The sequence below is a fragment of the Symphodus melops genome (genome assembly GCF_947650265.1).
Source record: "Symphodus melops genome assembly, chromosome: 6".
Classification (NCBI taxonomy): domain Eukaryota; kingdom Metazoa; phylum Chordata; class Actinopteri; order Labriformes; family Labridae; genus Symphodus; species Symphodus melops.
The window spans coordinates 26421967-26443580 of NC_136696.1; the positions used below are offsets into that span (position 1 = coordinate 26421967).

Sequence of the window (21614 nt, forward strand, 5' to 3'; positions counted from 1 at the left end):
CTGCAGGAGGATCTGTAAAGTCAATCCTCTTTGTCATGCAAACTTTAAAACGCTCCTTTGTCGCCCCCTGGTGGTGAAACACGCGAGTTGCAGCTCTGGTGCACTTCCGGTCCTCCAGTCAATAAGGAAGTTCAACCGATGTATGAGGACCGACGTCAACCTGCTTAGGGTCCGTCTCCTCTAGAAAAAAAAATAAAACAAGACAAAAAAAAAAAGGATTTTACACCACAGGGAAGACGAACAGCTCCCCCGTTGCTATGGCGATGTCAACATTTCAGAAGGTGACCCTCGCGACGTGTCTCGTGCTGTGCGTGGCTCTGCTGCTTCCCAAGATGCTGTTATCCCGAGGAAGGAAGGATGCTGCTGAGGGTGCGTCAACATTTATTCTTCTTTTTTTTTTTTTTTATCTGTTTCACCTCCTCCTCTCAGATGAAGGAGGAATCTTCTTAAAAAGATTTTAAGGATTTTTTTTTTGTGTGTATTTTGTTGGTTACAAGAAGCCACAGTTTGAATTTTTAACATCACCGGTGTATCTTATATCTGCAGTTACATTCTCCTTCCTCTAGAGGGCGCCAGACATACATTTGAAGACTATTTAATTTGTATAATAATAATTTTCTGAGGCTTTTTTGGAGACAGTTTAAAGATTAAGGGGAAATTAAAGAGCAGAGAAAAATTATTTTTCTTCTTTTTACTGTATGTGGTTTTTCTATTTTTATTTTTACACATTTGTGTACACAAAGTTTTCAGCATCTTATGTATGTTTTTTTTTGCTGATATAATTTAGGTGGAGGCTTCAAATTAGCTTTTGAAGTGTTCTGCCTCTCTCTGCACTGAATATTTTCTTGTGTGTTATTTGTGTAATATATATCAATATATTTTCCCTGCGCAAATAAATAAATAATGTCCTGTCCTCTTCTCTCCTGTCACCTCAGGTTCAGGTCACCTCCCTCCCATGTACCGCCAGCTGCCTCCTGACGGTCGAGGACAAAAGGCGGCAGGCTCTGGTTTCTCCAGAGCTCATAACACCGAGGCCATCGCCAGGACCAAGGGAGCAGGAACGGGGGCAGGAACCGGGGGCAAATCCAACCTGGCGGGACAGATCATCCCTGTGTACGGCTTCGGGATCTTACTCTACATCCTTTACATCCTGTTCAAGGTGAAATGCAAGAAATCAAACAGGCAGATTCTGATCCATAAACTATTAACCACCTGGGGTTGAAACATGAAGCCAGTGTGGAGGGAGAGAGGGAGAAACATGATCAAATTAAAGTATGAAACAGTGTTCTTGTTTGAGCACACGCATGTGAGGAGTCGGTGTGTCATGTGGTTTGAAAGCACTCTGAGTATATTTGAAAAACTTTGCAGAGGATTTGCTGTGATTGTTTCAAACTCTGTTGTCTTTGTCAGATCACATCGAAGGGGAACAACAAACCCTGTGAGAGCAGATTTCCTTCAGTGCGCTCAGAGAACACGAAGAGAAAGATCAGTGAGTATCGCACAACGTGGAGATGACTCTTCTCTTAGCGTTTTACAACTTGAGACACTTATTGGTTTATTTGGTCTTTTAAACAACACGCCTTCTGATGTGCTGTTTAGTGTTTTTAATCTCTTAATTTTCAAAGACATTTAAGCCAGAACTTCTAGCAGATACACGAGCATGTGCTCCTTCGTCCGTCGAGCCCCGCGGGCTGCAGCTCGAGTCACCAGATGCAGATTCACCCACGACAGGGCGGGATGATGTGATGTAAGCGGTATTAAACCGTATCAAAACCCTCATGAACACAACAAGAAACACACCTGAGGTCACTTTCAAAACAGGATGTTTTATTCTGAAGATGTTTTAACTTCTCGTCCTGCTCGATCTAAATCAAAAATAGAAGCCTTGTGTTTGTGCTGCAGACTGCCGGAGCTGAGAAAGAGCGGACACAGTGGAAGTACTTCTTTCTCTTATTCTCTTAGTCTTATTTCTTGAGTTTTTAGATCTACATTTATTTTCTTGATTTTTTTTGTTGTTGTTCAAAAGCATCGTCCAAATATACGTGACCTTTATTGTAGGAGAATACTCAACAACACAAACGGTTTATTTATCGTGGAGATTCTTACACTATTAACATTTGTGGAAAAGATAGATAGATAGATAGATAGATAGATACTTTATTGATCCCGAGGGAAATTCAAAGAACATGGAGGAAGTGAAAGTGGACGAGTGGAGCGATGAACAAGAAGAAGAGCTTTGTTGTTGTATTACAAAACCCACAATCACTTAGTGATAGAAAAAAAAAAGTCAATCCCATTAGTGGAAAGTTCTTCCACTGTGCAGAAAGTCGTGTCTTTGCACCCATTTCCCGTGAAAGGAATAAAGTGTGTGTCACATCTGCACTCTCAGAAATCTACTCCTGACATGAACATTCATCTCTATGCTGCATTAACGTAATGACAAATAAAATAGATGCATCACACAGAAAGATGCTCGTGGAAACAACAGTTGGTCATCGTCTGAGCTCGTCAGCCTGCTGCCTAAAGTTTCTCTCTGCTCTCTTTTCTTTGCTTCTCTCTTGCCTCCAGCGGACTTTGAGCTGGCTCAGCTGCAGGACAGACTTCGGGAAACCGAGATGGTGATGGAGAATATCGTGTCCAACGTCCAGCACAGCCCTGACAGGTGTGTGTGTGTGTGTGTGTGTGTGTGTGTGTGTGTCCCTCTCTGGAGTCAGCTAATTCGTTTAATTGTGTGCTGATTAAATTACAGACGTGTGATAATCACTTCCAATGCAAACATCAGGAAACAGGCTGATGGATTTATTCTTCCTTTCTCCACCTTTAATCCACTTTAACTCCGTCATAAATCCAACGTCAAACTAGAATACAAAATGAGGCTTCGTTAACATAAATTATGATCAGAAACAATATAATGCAACCAATATACACAGAGCTCGTTGGCTGCGTAACCCTCAGAGGGGAAGAAAAAACAAAACAAAAACACCTGCAGATTAGAATCTGATTTGTTGAGGAAAGAAAGACAAAGTTAGCTAAATAAAAACAAGAGACACATCCTTTGCACTTCCTGCCTCATGTTTCTCGAGTGTGTCACATTGTTTTTGTTCCCCCCGCAACAGCTTTTTCATCCTGCTGTTTTCCCTTTGACACTTAAAAAAACCTTGAATCAGTGTCTTTGGGTTTTCTTTGAGACTTCCTGTCACATTTTCAACCACAGCAGCTTTTTTGAATTTTAGGAGCCGTGAGACAAAAGGCTCCAGCAGGAGTCACCTTTCGGTTCCAGGTCACAGTCTTTATGAGTAGAAACCTTCAGCAGGCCTTTTTTTTTACTCCCACGCTGCAGCACAAAGAGTAACGCAGAGTTACATGAGTGAATCTTTTCATGGAAATAATTGAAGGGAAACAACGAGACACTCAATTCATGTCAGTAAACATCCAGTGTGTGTGTGTGTGTGTGTGTGTGTGTGTGTGTGTGTGTGTGTGTGTTTCAGGGTGAAGGGTGTCATGGCGGATCAGGAGGAGACTCTCCTGCAGCAGCTGACGGAGATCACTCGGGCGATGCACGAGGGAAAGCTGGTGGAAGAAGTGGCACCACAGAAGAAGAATCAGGACGACTGGGAAGGTTCATGAAGGGCTTTTCTTTAAGCTGCCGTCACACACCTGTTCCTAAACACATCCACCTGATTAAATCTCCTCCCCTTGTGTGTTTTTTTTGGGGATTCTGTAAAATGTCAGAAAAATGTTGAAAGTGATTTTTCTTCCTCTTCGCCCACACACTATCCTCCACAACTTAAAGATAGACGGTGAAATGTTCACGCTGAACTCTAGAGAATCCAACACTGTATTTATAAATGACACCTGACGTTTCTCTGCAGGCTCCACAGATTACAGCGAGGAGCCGCAGCAGTACTGGGATCACTCCGACTGCTGCTGTCAGCACGCTCCGCAGCACCACGGCCCGCAGACGGAGAGCGGCGCTCGAGCCGAGGGAGCCGAGCCGGAGAACGAAGACGCTGTGAAAGAACAGGATGTGGTGAAGCAGGAGGAGGACGAAGCGCTTCCAGAGAGTCGTCCTAGTGAAAGTCTGGATGTGCACGAACGCACGGAGGGCGGGGCTCGGATCGATCTGGGCGTGGCGGAGGAGGACCTCGCCGGAGTCCTGCAGGAGCTGGAGATCTCCCTGGAGGTGACGAGTGTGACGGAGCGGGAGAAGATGGAGGACCTGAGCAAGTCGAGGGACACGGAGACGTCCTGCGGCGCCGTCAGACGGAGGAACAGGAGGAGGAGAGCGAAGAAGGCCTCACTCTGACTCCAACATGGCTGCTTATAAACTCCCGGGGCCCGCCTTTTGAGAGGACAGCTAGTTTTATTTGTATTTATTCTTCCCAGCCTTGTTAGTTTTTATTTAGAACAAACAATCATTAATTGTAAAGCGCTAATTCATAACAAGCGTCATCTCGAGGCGCTTTACACGGAGCAGCTTTACTTTTGATGTTTGAAAAGAAAAATGAGACGAGGGGAAAAGATGCAGGAAGGATCTCTCCAGTTTTCCTGTCGTCCGCACTTCCTCGCCTCTGACGTGAAAGATGACGGCGGTGGTTGTGTGGACGACACAGTCCGATGGTTGTCGCCGGGCGTCTGTGGCGTGGAGTGGTAGTCGAGGCCGATCACGTGTTTGAGGTGAATGAGAGAGAGAGAGAGAGAGAGAGAGAGAAGCTTTCTGAATGACGTCAGCTGCTGGTTTCTGAAGAGACGTTTAGCCTCCAAACAAACACGTCCACCTGTCAATCAAAAGCTCTGCTCCCTGAATGATTCAGATTTATGGATAACTTATGTAACTATAATTAATTTTGCACGTCCGCGTTTCTTCCTCTGAATATCTGTCGACCTAACATATATGCAAAGTCCATTTTTATCAATGTTAAGTTCAATTTCAGTCTTCCAGGACGACGTTTCAACGGATGGAACTGATCTGTTCTGTTATGGTGGGTTGTTTATTTTGACGTTATCCGTGACGTGAGTCACTGTGAGCTTCTTCGACGTTCAAAGAAAAAATTAAATGTTCACTCATGGAGACACATTCAGGTGATTCTGATTGACTTTGATCACGTCCACTTTAAGTCTCAGCACCGCCGTCAGAATATTCACTGATCATGAGTTTCTGTCACATTCAGGTTTTGAACAGAAGGAGACTTGAGCCGGTCCGTGTTCATCGTCCTCCGTGTGTTTTTCTATCTTTTACTTCAAGTCTTAACACACCTGCTGTCTTTTTAATCTTGCCACTTCTGTACACTTTATTTCCTGCTCTGGGGATGCACATCAATGAATTCAAATGCTGTAATGAAGAATAAAATGTTTTTATTTTTTATTTTACTTGAAACACTTAAAATAAAAAAACTCTTATACTCTCAGACTGAATCTTGATTTCCTGCCTGAACCCGGACCGACATCACCTGTTCAGGGGTCGAGGGCTGCAGATGGTTTAATACCATCTCTGTTGCCATGGCAGCATGAGGTCATGGCTTTAGGTATTTCTTATGGCGTTTATAAAAGTTCTTATTCATATCTACCTTGAATTTCCCTCGGGATCAATAAAGTATCTATCTATCTATCTATCTCTACATGTTGTGTGATGAAGGTCTCTGCCTCATAGACCTGCAGTAGAGTTCTGAACTGGACTGTATGTCGAGCGTGGTTTCACCTTTCTACCCGTTTGTTCTGGACGTTGAGAAGTCGGCAGCGGAGTGACAACGAGCAGCAACACAATTCAAAAAAAGAGTTTATTTCTTGTATCATGGTACACTTTACTCATACAAAGGTAACATCACGTTGGCTGATGTTCGCGGAGAATCTAGCAGATGAACAGTTTAGCAAGTGGCACATCAACACAACAACGCTCCCCTCTAACAGCTCCTGTGGTGAGACGCATTAAGTGTGTCAGGTTGGTCTGGGGTTTGTGCCCGCCCCCCCCTCCTCCTCCTCCTCTTCCTCCCTGCTCTGATAAACAGGAGGTAAACGGACAGGAAGCCGCCTCAGTGCTCCATTGGCTCGTCGGGTGCACCTGCGACTGCGGGGGCGGCGGCTGGTTCGTCTGCAGCCGGCTGGGCAACCTGAGACAGACGGAGACAAACAAACATCAAGAGCTGAACACAAGAGGAACCGTGTGGAGGAGATCACATCTCTCGATGTTTGGTGTCCCACACGTTACAGCAGCACTTTATTTTCAACTCACAAGTTCAACACAGGCACCAACGATCTGCTAATGTTTGCTGCCGCTGCCCTCAGTCTAGTGATATTTATATGAAGGGGGGGGATGTTAAAAATGAAGCATGAAGTCAGTTATTACCCACATTTAATTTTTTTTTTTTTAAAAAAAGGTCCATCTAAGATGTGACGCTTAAAGAAAAGTCTATCCAAACATTCAGTGGACTGTGCAGCACTAACAACGATTCTATAGAAACGTTTCAAACAGAAGCTGAGGTGTGAGTCAGCGCTCGTACCTTTCTCTGTGGCCTCTCCTCCAGTCCCTCCAGGAACGGGGCGACATCGTCGTCGTCGTAAATGGTGAACTCCATGTCCTTCCCCACGATGCCGATAGACACGTTCTGAAGGAGAGAAGCGTGGAGGCGTAAAGGCCGAGTATGAAAACATCTGGAAGAACAGGTCCCTAAAATAAAACCTGTTTTAAAGCACCGATCGTGAATCACGTCTGTCTCCATTGGCTCTGTTGAGGTTTTAACTCTAATTGAGTCTTGATGGAGGGGTCTAAGCTCGGACAGCTGCGTGTCTGACTGAAGACTAAACCATGGCTCTCTTGAACCCTGCTGAGTATCCTATCAGGGAGCTGGGTTACCTTGGTGGTCAGGTCCTGCTCGGCGGGGAGCGTCTCTCTGAGTGCGCGGAGGCCGTGCTGGACGAGGTCGTTCAGATTACCTGACAACAGAACAAAGCTCGTGAAATCAGCAAAACACACAGACGCCATGATGCTGTGACTGTTTTAACAAATCATTTTACACATTCAGTGAAAATCATGAAAAAAAGCGAATAGAACGCGTCCGATGAAAGATGAAAAACACTCACGCTCAAATGTTCATTAATGAAGCTCTAAATGTAAAGTTTCTCCGAACTACACTTGAACATAAAGCAGCGTAAAGAAACATCATCTTACAGTCAGAAAACTTGTCCATGCATCTCTCCAGGTAGGTGCGAGCAGACTGGGAGCGCGCTCCGATGGACATGGCTTTACAGTCAAAGTAGTTGGCTGAAGGGCAGGTCTGGAAGATATGAGGTCCCATGTCCTGGAGGAAGAGGAGGCTCAACTTTTAAATTCCACTTTACTAAAACCTTTATTCGAGAGTAAAGTATATAAAAATAAAAAATAAAAAGGACTACAAGACATTTAGGAGAATAAACTAACATCATAACCAGCAATGAGCAGGCCGACGCCGTATGGTCTCCTTCCATACCGCTGTGTCGGGATTTGGGTTTCTGAAGGTTCAGTTAAGGATCAGTTTTACTTCATAGGGCCACTTTGTTTTTCTTGAGGAGAAAACAGGCAAGATATCGACATCGCACACAAACATGTATCAACAGTAGTTTAGAGGATACTGCTGCCAATAAGAGAGACGAGGCGTGACGCAGGGAGGGGCCTGTCGAACACGAATCGCGAGTCCAAGCACTCCTGACGCATGAAGTTACTGCGAGAGAGAGAATTCACCGTGAAAAATCAACATCGATTCAACACAGAAGAAGAAACTTTACTCCCAGCAGCTCCGACTCACCACAGCAGTCTGGCATCAGCCGTCAGTCCAGCGATGGAAATGCCGACATGGTTGTCCACGTGAAGGATCTTCTTCTGGTGGGCAGCCAGTTCAGACTGAGCCCTCTGCAGAGAAAACACCAGAACGGTCATGCATGTTCTGACACTCAAATAATCTGATCACTGAGTTCACTCATTTTAGAAACATTTCAGGTGTCACACATTTCTCCCAGGCTTTAGAAGAACAAAAACGAGTCGTATCATGATGTTGGCACAGAAGTCTAAGCAGATGTTTAAAATGTTTGAACACGCAACAGTGTATTCAGGATTAACAGAAAAGTCGACACATCAGAGAAGACACTGAATTATTCACATTTGCTGTGAAGAGAACATGTGAACGATGAGATCAGAAGGATTTGAGGAGCGGAGCTTGTAACTGTGTGACTCTACCTTTAGTGCAACCAGAACTGCGTGAGTTTTGGATTTGAGTCCTACAGTCGCAGAGCCTTGCTTCACCGCCTCCATGGCGTACTCGATCTGATGAATTCGACCCTGAAGAAACCAAACAGGTTATAACTTTACATATTAACAATGGACTTTACAACATTATAGATAGATAGACTAATGGTTCACCTGTGGGCTCCATACTGTCACGTCGTTGTCGTACTGGTTACGGAACTAAAAACAAAACAAAAACAAAAGCCATTACTTCAGTGTGAACTCCTTTAAAAATGTTATCTTAAAAGTAGAAACACAAACACCCGAGCTTCTCACATAGTTGTCTTGCATCGTCGGCAGCAACTTTCAGGTACAGATCATTTCTCTTAACTCTGCAGCCTGGACTAGTCCTGAACCAGGTTTTAAATTACTGCCACTACTAAATAATAAACAAGCCCCGCATTGTTTCCCAGCCAATAACCAGAGAAAAGTCTGACAGCCCGAGTACGAGGCACCAAATTCACCGTGACACCGGTGTTACGTTGCATTTGGAGACCTGCTAACTTCAGATCAGCTGGATAAAGAGGCTCAATCATCACAGCACAGTGAACAGTGACTGCACGTGTATTTATCAAACAGAGTGGTTCGTGTTTAGGGGAAAAAAGGACGACAGCGAGATGGAGGGTAAAACGAAAGTAAAAGACGTGACAATACAGTTTGATGCTAACGCCTAATAGCGGCTACAAGTTAGCATGCTAACCAGCAGATTTAGTTTAACGATAACAATTAGAAAACAGGGTAATTATAACAACTTAAATGTGTTTCTTCTGATAAATATGTTCAATTAAACATTTCTTTTCATGTAGTGTCACTAAGCCGGCTTCCGTGCTGCTAGCGTTAGCATCGACTCAAGCTGTTTTGCTTACTCACTAGCTAGCTAACGTTAGCTTCGTGTGAGTGAATCAGCACCGCTCTGTGGATTTATTCAGACATAAACACGTCGTACTATTCTTTCCCACTGTGCAAATATATCTATAAATCTCAACTGATCACCTTATTTCAGATTTAATTCAAACTTACCATCTCTGCTTCTCTGTCTCGCCTTCTCCGCCTGTGCTGTGATCGTCACTCGATTTATTTTCCCTGGATGGGTCTCGTCAGGGAACGCCAGTAGAGCCCAGATTATAAATAATCGATTGTTTTAAAAAAAAAGTAGTCATGCCTGCCTATAAAGGCCTTCATTGATATAATGTTATTATATGAAGGGAAATCCCTATAAAAAAAATATGAAATGTTAGTTAGAAAAGACAAGTGACAACATTTTTCTATTTTTCATTATTCCTGTTTTTTTGTTGTTGTTTTTTTCCGTACAATTTTTGTAAACTGCTCGGATTTTAATATTTTACAGTTTGTAATGTTTTAGAATAATCTTTTCTTAAACAGTTGCGAATTGTGAATTGTTTACATCTTTGGTCGTGAAAACAATTCCTTTTTTAAAAGTAATATTTTTTCAGTTGAAGTATTTCTCCTTAACTCTTGGTCCAGTGTTAGTCTTCTACATTAGTCTTTAATTACCTGTTTATATTTTTAGTTAATTGTTAATATTTAATGTTTCCATTGTACAGAGAGAGCACAGTCTACCGAAGTTAAATTCTCTGTGTATTAAACACTCCTGACCAATAAAGCGGATCCTGATTCTGTACTTACCACACAGGTGCAGTGTTTCCTCATCACCACTAGGCGGCAGCAATAACTTAGAAGAAGACCCAGGATGCGTCATTTGGGGACAAAAAGAAACGCACGTAAAAAGTCCCAGAATAGAGATGAACAAGTTAACACTACTTGCATGTAATTGTGTTTTCATGTATAAAAGTATTGATTGTGTAGAATTCACCTTAAGATAATGAAGATTTACAAATAAAAATGCTGATCAAGTAAAAATGTGCAACTGATGTGCTCCTCCTCTTTAAATGTAAAGCTTTTACTACTGGGTAGTAAATGTAAATGTAAAATTATTAATTTACAGAACAAATGAAAGATAAAGAAATGAGCTATAAGCACATTGAAGGCAGAAGGGCTCATGTGCAGTCTGCTGCCATTTTAATAATTCACATATGTTATTTCTGAGTCACAGAGCACTTCAGTCAATACTTCTCATCCACTGAGCTTTTGTCAAAGCTTGAACTGGAGAGGCAACACATGACCTTTAACTGGACGAACAATCTGCCTCTCCTCTATGAACATTCAATGCACTGAGGTCAGCTGTGCAAAAAAACAGAAAAATGTTCTGAGCCAAAGACACGGGAGAAAAACACATTGTCTTTGAGTTCAAAGAACACCAAGTTACTTAAATGAACCATTCAGTTAGATATATTATATAGTTACATATATGCACAATCCTGCAACAGAAGTGTCAAAAGCCAAGAAACATTTGATTCAGTTATAATAAAGACAAAGAGATTGGAGTAATTTTCCATTGGGTGTTATGTAAATTATTGTTCGTAAATTATGGTCATTATAATTGTCCAGACATTACAACATTTTATTTCTCCCTATATGAGATTGGACTGTACTCTATAATAAGACCTTTTGTACAGAACCATGTTTATTCACTTTGTTTACTTACTCACCGATGAGATGATAGTCAAGTCTTTTAAAAGACAGGATTTTTCCATTAAAAAAACTCGTCTTTACCTTTAGGTATTTTCTCATCAATTTTAATGAAGCTCTTTTTTGAGTGGCAGTAACTCAGTCTCGGACTTGGGGAACTTGGGGAACCAGAGGGTTTCTGGTTCAAGTCCCGGGGACCAAAGTGTGGAAGTTGGTCTGATCTCCATGAACGCCTGTCCACAGCTCCTGCCATGTCTGCAGGTCCTGTCTCTGCAGGTCCTGTCTCTGCAGGTGTGTGTCTCTGCAGGTGTGTGTGTGTAAACCAGAATTTCTCTTGGGAGATTAATGAAATATGTCAAATTGAAAATGGAATTTTTTCATCTCAGCTGAATTTTTAGGGAAACTGATGATGTTTCAGTTAATATCTGAAATGACCTCCTTCATTGTGGGTTGTTTTATTGATGTAATGCGGGGGTTATTCACAGGGTTGTAAAAGAGCTCTACAGGTGAATACATGCTGACAGGTGAGTGGCAGTTTTACCAGTGAGCCTGTAATAAAAAGGAGGCCTCCCATGTGACTTTTAGCCCTTTCATTCTTAATATAACATACATGCACGCTGGTTGTTTCCTCTCTGGTTTTCAAACTAGAATACAGAAGCATTTTTTAATCATTGAGGGATTTTGTCACTTTTCATGCCGTTTCTTTGCAGTGAAAGAAACGCTCTCGGTTGGCCTCCCCCTCTCTTACGTCCAGCTTCGTGTCTGCTTTTAAACTTTGCCTTTTTTGTCTCTGTTAATGATATCTGATGTACCCTTGATCCAGGAGGAGGAGGGGGGGGGGGGGAGATGAATTAGCAAGGCTGTGCTGACGAGCTCTCCTCCTCTGCCAAGGCAGCGGCAGCACGGCGGCGGCCATTACATCAGCGCGCCAACCTCCTCCTTTGTGATTGAGATTGTAGGAGCTGTGCTGAGCTCAGCAGGTTTTTTTTTTCTTTTTTTCTTGGGGGCCTCATTTAACGCTGCCAAACAGGCCCGAGTTTAATTTTTCAAATGGAGAGCAGCCTGAGTCACTGTGCGATGGGTCCAAGCCACACAGGGGGGTCTGCGCTCGCACGTGGTGGCAGAGGAGAGGGAGGTGTTTCAGGGAGTAGATGGGAGTTTGAGTGCCCACATTTCTCCCATTCATGCTTTTAAGTTTGTTTAGCCACATGGGGAAAGAACAAATGCTTTAATCCAATTACGATGTAATTCTTTATGTTTAAAATGTATTTTTTCATGTTAAGACAACAACAGCACAGATTCATTTTTCTTTTCTCTGGTCCACCGAAAACCACTTCTTAATGAAATCCATATCAGCAGTGTACACATGGGCATGTATTTATTCAAAATAGAATTTATGTTGCAACCTGTGTGTGTAAATGCTCCACAACTCCCCGTCCCCTTGTTGCTTAAAATAGGCCACTTATATGTTTAAGCCTGGAAAATGACTGAACTAATGGGCGGGAAAGGTGGCGGCTCAGCCAAGGTTGCATTAAGCTGGCAGGAGTCCTATAACAAGACGGGTCAGGGGTCTGCAGCCGCACGGCAAACGAAGCGGAGGGAAAGCCATCTCAACCCCTCCCCTCTTTGGGTTTTTATGAGTCCAAATACCATATGTCATCACTGACGTTAACAATTCCTATACGGCAAGAGGCCAGGGCGGCGTGCGTGTGAGAGGAGAGGTGCAGAGAATCTTTCTTCTCGCTGCCGTCACTGTCCTGTTGTTGACGAAAGAGTATACGCCGCATTTTAGAGGCTTTTTTTCTTATAAAGATAACAGAGCAGTTTGGGGTATAATATAACCAGCAGATTGACAGAAAGTCACGTCGCTCAATATATGAACTTATAAACTAAACTAAAACATATTAGACCCAACTGACTGGTTTTTAAAGTAGCAACAAATATCAAGAAGTAACTTTCCAGCCTGAAAAAAGAAGCCAATACAGACGAGCTGAAAACTGCAGATCCTTTAATGGCCACTAGAGGCTGACTCCAATACTGAGTAAGTAGGCCCCAACATAGAAATCCAAACATTAAAGCAACATTTAAAAGATCTTCAGCTCATTTTTCTGTTTTTACGACTATATGTGGAAGACTTTATTGATATTTGATTGATATATTTTTGAAATTGAGATTAGTATTGGTTTATTTGTAGCGTACAGTGCAAAGAAGTCGGGATATAGATGTTGGCTTTTTACCTCACAGATAACATACTGTAGATGATGATGACGAGGCTGGTTGTTGTTCATCTGCTGCCATTTGTCCAATGTAATAAATAAGCAATTTAAGTCAACCAGCAATACAAATACAACTTCACGTTGGAGGAAATGTCACGGTTATCAAGTGTCCAGCCTCAGTCTCACTTACCTCCACCTCGTTCTCCAAATAGCTCAAGAAAAACCAATATGGGGACGACCAAAAAGCTGAACGCTTCAGATAGGCACTGGAGAAAACCAAAAGGGGAAGTCATGGTGGCTTCCATTATGAATACAGTCCATTGAATATATATCTTATCTAATGTTCATACAACAGAAAGGAAGAGGAAGCCTTAAACTTTCTTTTGACTCATTCAAATGCCGGCCAACAGTAATCAGGTTGCTGTGAAAGGTGATTAATACTCTCCACTATAAGAAGGAAATGCAGTCCTGTATAGGAAGTAGATTTCAGTCATTATATTAACAGCAGTGACGATTTTTCCAATCCATCATTTTCATTGTTTTAATGCCAGGAAATGCAGCCACACCAGAGCTAAAGAAGCAGAATCGATCACTGTTATGTTCTGATTACGTCTGACTTCAGCTTTCTGATTAAGACTTCACAGCCTCGTCAGCGGTGACAAAGAAAGTTACACGTTAAAAGTTTGAATCACAAATCACTCATTCAACATTTTTCTACAAAAATAATTGATGAACGATCTGTAAAGCACAGTAAGACGCAATGCAGTTCAACAAAGGAAACGTGCTCCTAATGCACATATAAAACACAAACCAAAGGTTAGATATGAACAATCATTTCTGCATCATTAGCTACAGCTACCTTTCCCTTTCCCTTTCTCTGGGTGCTCAGAGGTTTTATATCTTCAAACTTTTCTTTGTTATTACAGCAGACTGCTCCGATCAGGCGTGGTATACATCTTTACTGTTCATCATGACATTAAAGAAACTTGGATAAAATGATGTTCAACCATTGTCCTTGCAGACTTGATTTAAAGCTACGGTCAGCTCCAACTGTGACCAGCTAATGGCTTCATTGGTCCCCCTTTCAGTCAGTCCAACGTCTCTAATTATGGTTAGATATCTCGACACATGTTGAATCTATCACCAAAAATGAACCTTGGGATTTTTATTCGAGTAGCAACCTCTGGTGTTGAAAAAAAAAAAAAGTGGAAGTGCTAAAATGAAGAATTTAATCCGGTGTCTACCTGAGGCCGGCTGCAGAAGTCAAATTCACAACCCTAAAAAAAAGCCATTTTTTAGAGCAGACATGAAGATGTTTACAGACATGTTCAGAAAACATAATTTGCCTGATGAGCTCGTAGCTTTAAGGGCAGACACTGTACAAGAGGTTCATTTTTTAAAACTCATCCGTTTTGATTTAATGAATGATGAGAGTTTTTCATAATTAGGCACAAGAGGCGCGTGGACCTTGGTGTAGGTGTTTGTAATGAGGCTTCCTCGTTGCCAGTTGTTGGGTTGAAACAGCATTTTCAGCATGGCGGCGCAGACGGCGGTGACCGACAGGTTTCCAAAGCCTGCTGTTGTCGTTTGCAGCTTCCTGTTTGGTGCAGGTGAGACCGTTCCTGATGGTTATTAACAAAAATCACGTCATGCAAAAAGACAAGACTAAACCGATCTGTGTTTCTTAATAAACGTGTTGGTTTTATCGTAATGCCAAGAAGACAAAAAGACAGCTCTCATGTAAACATCTTGGATGAAGTTCTATGAGCACCTGACACCAAACGACGAGATCACAGGAGTGTGGCTCCGATTCCAACAAATCAAATGATTTTCACTCGTCTGTGACTTTGAAATCGTTTGAAATGTCGATCGCTGTAAAGCAGCATAAAGAAAAGCTAAACACAAACAACGATAATATCATCCCTCCCTGAGAGGAGCTGCTTCACTCACCATTTGGATCAAGTCATGTCATGGTTTGTCTAAATCAATCTGGACAGCAGGAAGATGAAGAAAAGAAGCTGGACTTGTGATGATAATTTAACCAGACCTCATTTGAAAACAAATGCTTTGAAGCAGTGATTCATTTGTCACTTTCAATGCAGGAAGATCTGAGGAAGCCAAGCCTCCAGAGCAGACACATCCAATCATTAAGGCGTCTCTCCAGCGAACGTTATAGAACTGATTGATTTAGCTCATATAGCTCTGCAGTTTGGATTCAAACTGTAATGTGAGTGCTTTTGGAGTTTGGATCATCGTAACCTGTCACGTTACACCGCACAGCTCTGTTTGATACCCACAAATCCATGTTGAACACCAGAAAAAGAAGAGCGGCAGCAAATCATCCCAAAAGGTCAAAAGTGATGTAAGTTAGTCGTACCGTCACGTTTTATTTGGTGCTGACACACGATGATCAGTCAGAGCTGGAAGATCATTATGAGTCACGCTTTTCACGTTGTGTTTGACACCATAAGCTCAGTGTGCTGTGTGTGATGACTTCCTCTCTGGTGAAGTTCAGTTCACTGAGCTTCATGCTGACGTCACACACAAAACGGTTTCCTTGCAGTTGGTTAAGAAAAATAGATGATTTACAAACATTTAAAAAACAAAAAGAATCCTGATTGGACGCAGTTCAGTTAGAACGTGACCCAATGACCTCAAATGTCTGTGTGGTTATTACCTTCAGAATAAAGTTTTTTTTTTTTTTTTTTTGGGGGGGGGGGGGGGTTTGTCGATGAGGCTCCAGGAAGTTACTCCCCTGACTTTGCTTCAAATAAATCAACCTCAGTATTTTAAGCTCTCTAAAACGGTGATCCTCAACTGGTGGGTCAGGAAGCTAAAGTGGCTCGCGGTGCTGTTTTCAGTGGGTCAAAAAGTCGATTTTTTTACTTTACAGTTCAATGTCAAACTCCTGTGTGCAAGATGGTCATTTTATCAACATACCAAATCCTACAAATTGCAATCATTTCAACTTGTTTAGGTCGAACAGTTGTGAGTTGTGGGGCGGCGGTAGCGTAGTGGTTATGTGTGCGCAGACTGCAGCTGTGGCTCCTTCCCCTCACATCATTCCCCGCACTCTTTTCATGATTTCTGACTCTACTCACTGTCCTTAGCTCTTATTTTGGTGTTGTTAATTTCAGTTTTCAGAGGACGTCTACATTAAAGGCACAAAAAGCCCAAAAACAAATCTGCAAAAAAAGAAGATTTGTAGGGGTGTTGGCCACCATGTTTCGATCATCTCACCTCAATAAGCATCTAACGTTATCTTTTAATCAGTTACGAGCAAACATAGCTGCTAGCAAGGAATTATGACTGAATGAATGACAACGTGAGAAAGGATGTAAACATTAGCTGCCGTCTAATGGCTTATTAAAAATGTTGTTCTACATTGAATAATGGCCCAGTATCCCTCCAGATTTTCATCATTGATTCTCTTCTCGTTTAATGATACCGCAGGCATTGTATTGATTGAATTGAGTTTTTTTTCCACAGGCCACTAGGGAGCCGCCTACAGAGGTTTCACAAACAAAACGTACAGAGGTAATCATTTATCACCTTTCAATTGTACAAGCAGTTTTAAGCACAGTCCCCTCTTTTTTTTTAACTAAAGCAAAAATTAAACCTAAACCAGCATCATTCTTAAAATTCTTCTGCTTTTAAAATTCTCTTTTTCAACCATCCTTAACTCGTAGGTTCAGGGTTTATTGTTAGACTTAGATGTTCATGTCATAAGGGTCATGGGAGGGGGGGTTCCTGAAATTATGAAATGAATTGTTGATTATCGTGCAGCAAGTACGAAAGAAAACGAGGACAGGAAAGCCTGCCAATCGATACTGCAGGAGAAGATGAGTCAAGCAAACAGTCTTTACACCGAGGAGTTCTGGCTCACCGCAAAAGGTCAGCTCAATTTGATATTTATGCTATTTGACTCTTGAATTTTTTTTTTCAGCAATCAAATGAAGGCATGTTTGGATGTCTTGAAGGCATCCTTTCCTTAAGTGTCACATTTCTGTAAATCACGTATGGGGTAGACAGCGAGAAACATGACAGGCCTTCGTTAAAAAAAAAAAGAATAAAAAAAAAAGTGAGAAAAGAGAGAAGCTGTGATTTGCCGAAAGACACTTTAGCGTTGAGGTGGGCGTGTGATGGAGTGTTGTTCTGGAGACACCTGGCTGCTCTGGCTAATCTCTTCATTAAACCCCCTTAATGGCCTCTTGTGCTTCAGGATCCATCATGTCACCATAATGGCTCCTGTGAGTGAAGGGCGCTTTTAACTGCGTTTGACTGATTGGAAACATTTCTGGTCGTGAAGGGTTAGAAAAAATGCCATGACTGAACACACCGTATTAATTTCATTGCCATGTCAGCCTAACCGTTAACTGGTGGACTCAATTACGTCAACGAGGGCGACATAACAAGGGAAAGAAGAGGTTCATGGGTCAGGGATTTGATGGTTGACAATTTGAGATATTTTCCTCGGATAAGGGGAACAGGCTCTTCGAGGGGATGATGAGGGCTCTTTTGGTGAGACACACAGTAAACTTGTCGAAGGCGGCAGAGGGTACAAGAACAATGACAAAGTGGCGGAGAAAAAAGGCAGAGGTAATATGATGCATGAAAGGAAAACCGTCATCGGAAAAAGATTGTGGGGAAAAAAAAAACACTCGAAAAAAGATTTAAGTAAAAAGAGTCACGATTTCAGAAAAACCCTGTCGTACCTACAAATACAGTCGATTCAGCTTTTGGTCAGACAATCAGTCCATGTCGAACATGTTTGCCTCCTAAATACTTTTCTTTCTTGGTTTCATTGTAACTCGAGCATCTTCAAACTGTACAAAGAGCCAGAAACGTCCGACTCTCAGCTTTGCTGCAGAGGCAGAAATGATGGCAGATTCTTGGGTCTCAGCCAGGCTTTATAACCGCATAACGTTTAAGTTTCTATAAATACTACGGGCCATAGTCCAAGTTGATCAAGTGTGATTGAATCTGAAATGACTCCAACGACGAGAGCCAAGTTTCCTTAAGATACTTCAGAGGAACTGCCTGCCCCTGCCCAGCTTTTGACACGGCACCAGCCTGAGTCACTCCAGGGTTTCTCAGCATCCGAGTAATTCAACCAAAAAAACATGGCGGTCATTCACTAAACCGCAAGTCCTGGTCTAATAAAAATGTCGATGATCCAGTTTGATTCACTCTGAAAGATGCTTCTATTAGTGAAACGTGTCCATTGTTTTTGCACCAGGCTCTGTAGAGTACTTGATTCTGATTGGTCAGTTATGGATTTATACAGTGTGATATTTTCTGTAAGAAAAATCAATCAAATCAATAACAGCATGTTCTTAAGAATCCCCCTTTAATGACCCCCCCTCGTATTGTGTGGTTTTAAAAAGATACATATTGGAAACTGTGATGTGCTGTGTTCTCGTTAGTTTGTATTAGACAACGATCAATTGATTATGGATCACATTTCTTTTGATAGCGATCAGACACGAAGGAGAGTGGGTGCTGTTGGTATTGATGCAGGGGTGTGTCCAGATGGGTGGGTGGCAAGCCCCCCACCCCACCCCCACCACCCCCCCCCTGAAATCTGATTGGCCACCCCGGGTGCCAACCCAAAATCCAAATCTACGATGAGACATTTACTTCATCCAAGGAGGGTTTAAGTAAAAATACTATTCTGCTTTCAACAGGCTAATGATTAAAATGTACAAGTGAAAATGTGTGCACACAATCGTTTTTCTTTGTACATTTTTAACGTTTTTCTTTGTTATTGCTAAAATATTCTGTTTTGACCCTTAATTGCTCCCCCAGTCCCCCTACAGCCCCGCATGCACACACAAAAGTTGCAAAGTTTGAAAGACTTCTGGTGCTTAGATTTGCTCGGCTATTAAAAAAAAAAAAAAAGAACAAAAAAAGTTTAAACACTGATAACCATATCAGTGTTTCCACATCGTGGTCGATCGGCGCTGTGTTGGCTTCAGTCTGAGATGTTTTAAATAAAGAATCCAGATTTGTGTTTGCATCAGCGTCTGGGTCTGCAGGAGGTTTTTTACGTTTTATGTGAAAATGTGAGTGGCCGAAATAAATCACTGGATGATTCTCATAATATTTTGTTTAGTCGAGTTGGCAAGCGTCATCGCTGCACGACCGGGATCCAATTCCGCCATATTTCTCGTAGTCAGGTCACTTCATTCGTTCCCGTGTAATCATGATAAATAGGACTGCCAGCAGGCACTTTTCGGAAACACAAACCCCTCTCAGTGTTGCTCCTCCAGTCCAAAGCATTTGTAAGTGTCTCGCTACAGATTGCTGAGAGGTCTCTTTTTCTCATTTGCTGCTTTTTCTTGAATGGATGTGAAGTAGACGCGAGCGAGCCTGGCCATTCAGATGGTGATGTCAGAGACAGGAGGCCAGCATCCCTCCCACGCGGCGATGTCGGAGGATCCTGATGGATGCTCGGAGGTCTCAATGGTTGAATGTAATCTCCCTAATGTCTGGGAATGAACAGCAGCAAACGCTGGGGAAATTAGACTTCGACAGTGTGCTCCTTGACATTTAACATGCTCTCTTAAGTAATGACTGGCCCCAAATGTTAGCATGACCTTCTGCTCAGCCATTTGTCCCACTGGTTTAAGAGGCGGAACAACATGTTCAGGAGTGTTACACCTGCTCCGAGCGACATCTTTCACTCTTAATGTCTTCCTGAAAATCCCCCGTGAACAATGCATCCCAGGTGTTCAAACAAACTCTTCCCTTCTTCCTGATGTAGAAACCACAAAGTGACACCAGCTCCACCACTTGAACTTGCATTTAATCAGGTGGCGAGCCTCTTTTGTGGTGGCAAGCCACTGATTAGATTTGGAGATTTAGAGCCATTACGGCAGGCTGCAGTTAGATAATGACTTAAGTGCTGTTTCGCTTTCCTTTCTCTACAGGAAGTGATTTATCTGGATGGGCTCGGGCTTAACTGACTGGGAGGTGCCCAGCAGGGAGCAATGCTTACCTACATAGATCATATCACCCAGCCTTGACCCCATCAACACTCTACGCTGATCTAAAGTGTAATGTTATGACAGCGGTTATATTCGCAGCATGTGAGACGGGATCTTCCATTCTCTTGTTCGTGTGCGTTTTTAAATATGCTTCTAATTTGAAGATGATGTGATTGAACATCAGCTGAAATGTACTCGTGATCAATCGAATATTATATATTTATGAAGGTTGTGTATGTTCAGGATGGTTCATGATTTTAAAGTCATTGGTTGATTGAAAGATTTCAGGCGTCATATGTTATTTTATATGCCAGCGTCTGTCACAGAAACATTTTTGGCTCACTTTTCACTTTTTTGGCAGCGGAAGAAGACGGAGGATTTAAAAACTAAATTGGTGAAAACTGCCCAACATTTTATTTTAGAAAAAAAAACAAACGCCAAACCAATTCACAAGGAAAAGATTTGAATTTTAAAAACATTTTTGAATAAAGAAGAAATAAAATCTTGAGGAACCCATACCAAAAGATCAACTGTGCATTTTTTTATTTTATTTTGAAATACTTTTTTTTTTTTTTTTTTTGAAAAACTTTATCACTCCCTGAAGAAAAATTCTGGTTTACACTCTGTTATTTAGAGACATGCTTCTCACACACAGGCCCAAACATGACCTGTGGACATGCATTCATGGAGAGACGTCAGCGAGCGCACCAGAGAGGTCGGAAGTTCGATGCCTTGCTCAAGCACACCTCGGCACTGCTTGGAAAGTGCCCTGGCACCGCTCCAGCTCCCAGACCAACTTCTCTACTTCGGTCCACATCTGTACTTCAGCCGGTGATCCTCCAACTCCCAACTCAAGTCCCTGCAGACTGACATACTGCCGCCCCAAAATGATAACTGCTGCGTTACGTCGATTGTGTTTCACAAATATTTATTGCCTTTAACTGGTTTGACTGGAGAGAGACACAAATACGTGATTGGTGTTTTTTTCTTGTCTACTTTATTGTTTGGACTTAGGTCAGAGAAACGCATTAAATATTGCATTTTTTACTGTTTCTCAAAAAGTTATTTCTAACTGTAGAGCAATAGTGTGCAGACTTCATGAAAGCTTTCTCAGCAACACATTCGTAATAATCTGTAATAATCTGGTCTGTTTTTTTCTTCTCTAACAGGACTGCAGGACTGCATGAGTTACTTGTGTTGTAGTTTGCAGCTCCTCCGTCTCCTTCCTTTGTGTCCTTCTTCTTCAGTTATTTCTATATATTGTTTTTTTTGGGTTTTCTCCTTCTGCACGATTCCCCCTCGTGGGAGAGGATCTGGAGCTGGCTGGGATGTTTCGTGGAGGTTTGTGTCTGAGAATAAAAGTAGTCAATGAAAAGATTTCTGGTGTCACAGCGGAGTTATAAAACGATACAGACACACATCGATGCAAAACGTACAACATTGTATACAAGCTTGTACGTTATATCGACATGTCACTGGATCGATGTCGCAGGTTTTAAATGACTCGACTCATTAAGTTGTCGGACATGACAGTCGTACAGCGAGAAGCATCTTTAACATTATTAGCCAGTGACGCTCGTCCATCAGCTTCTTCCTGACTTCCTG

General features: G+C 42.2%; 3 protein-coding genes across 4 annotated transcripts in view; 1 reads left to right on the forward strand and 2 right to left on the reverse strand.

Annotated features, from left to right (window-relative positions):
- The window catches only part of akip1 (A kinase (PRKA) interacting protein 1), a 150787-nt gene that overhangs the window by 48859 nt on the left and 80314 nt on the right, over positions 1 to 21614 (reverse strand). The gene's annotated exons all lie outside the window — the stretch shown is intronic.
- Positions 12 to 5408, forward strand: ric3b (RIC3 acetylcholine receptor chaperone b). Its single transcript, XM_079345471.1, has 6 exons — positions 12 to 369; positions 936 to 1159; positions 1411 to 1489; positions 2569 to 2662; positions 3489 to 3619; positions 3873 to 5408. The coding sequence occupies exons 1-6, from the start codon at positions 258 to 260 to the stop codon at positions 4304 to 4306; spliced, it is 1074 nt and encodes a 357-aa protein (XP_079201597.1). The 5' UTR covers positions 12 to 257; the 3' UTR covers positions 4307 to 5408.
- psma1 (proteasome 20S subunit alpha 1) lies at positions 5759 to 9384 on the reverse strand. The gene is made up of 10 exons (XM_079345472.1): positions 9275 to 9384; positions 8390 to 8434; positions 8207 to 8308; positions 7779 to 7882; positions 7606 to 7694; positions 7415 to 7485; positions 7166 to 7295; positions 6851 to 6930; positions 6498 to 6602; positions 5759 to 6107 (listed from the first exon to the last, which is right to left on the reverse strand). The coding sequence occupies exons 1-10, from the start codon at positions 9275 to 9277 to the stop codon at positions 6030 to 6032; spliced, it is 807 nt and encodes a 268-aa protein (XP_079201598.1). The 5' UTR covers positions 9278 to 9384; the 3' UTR covers positions 5759 to 6029.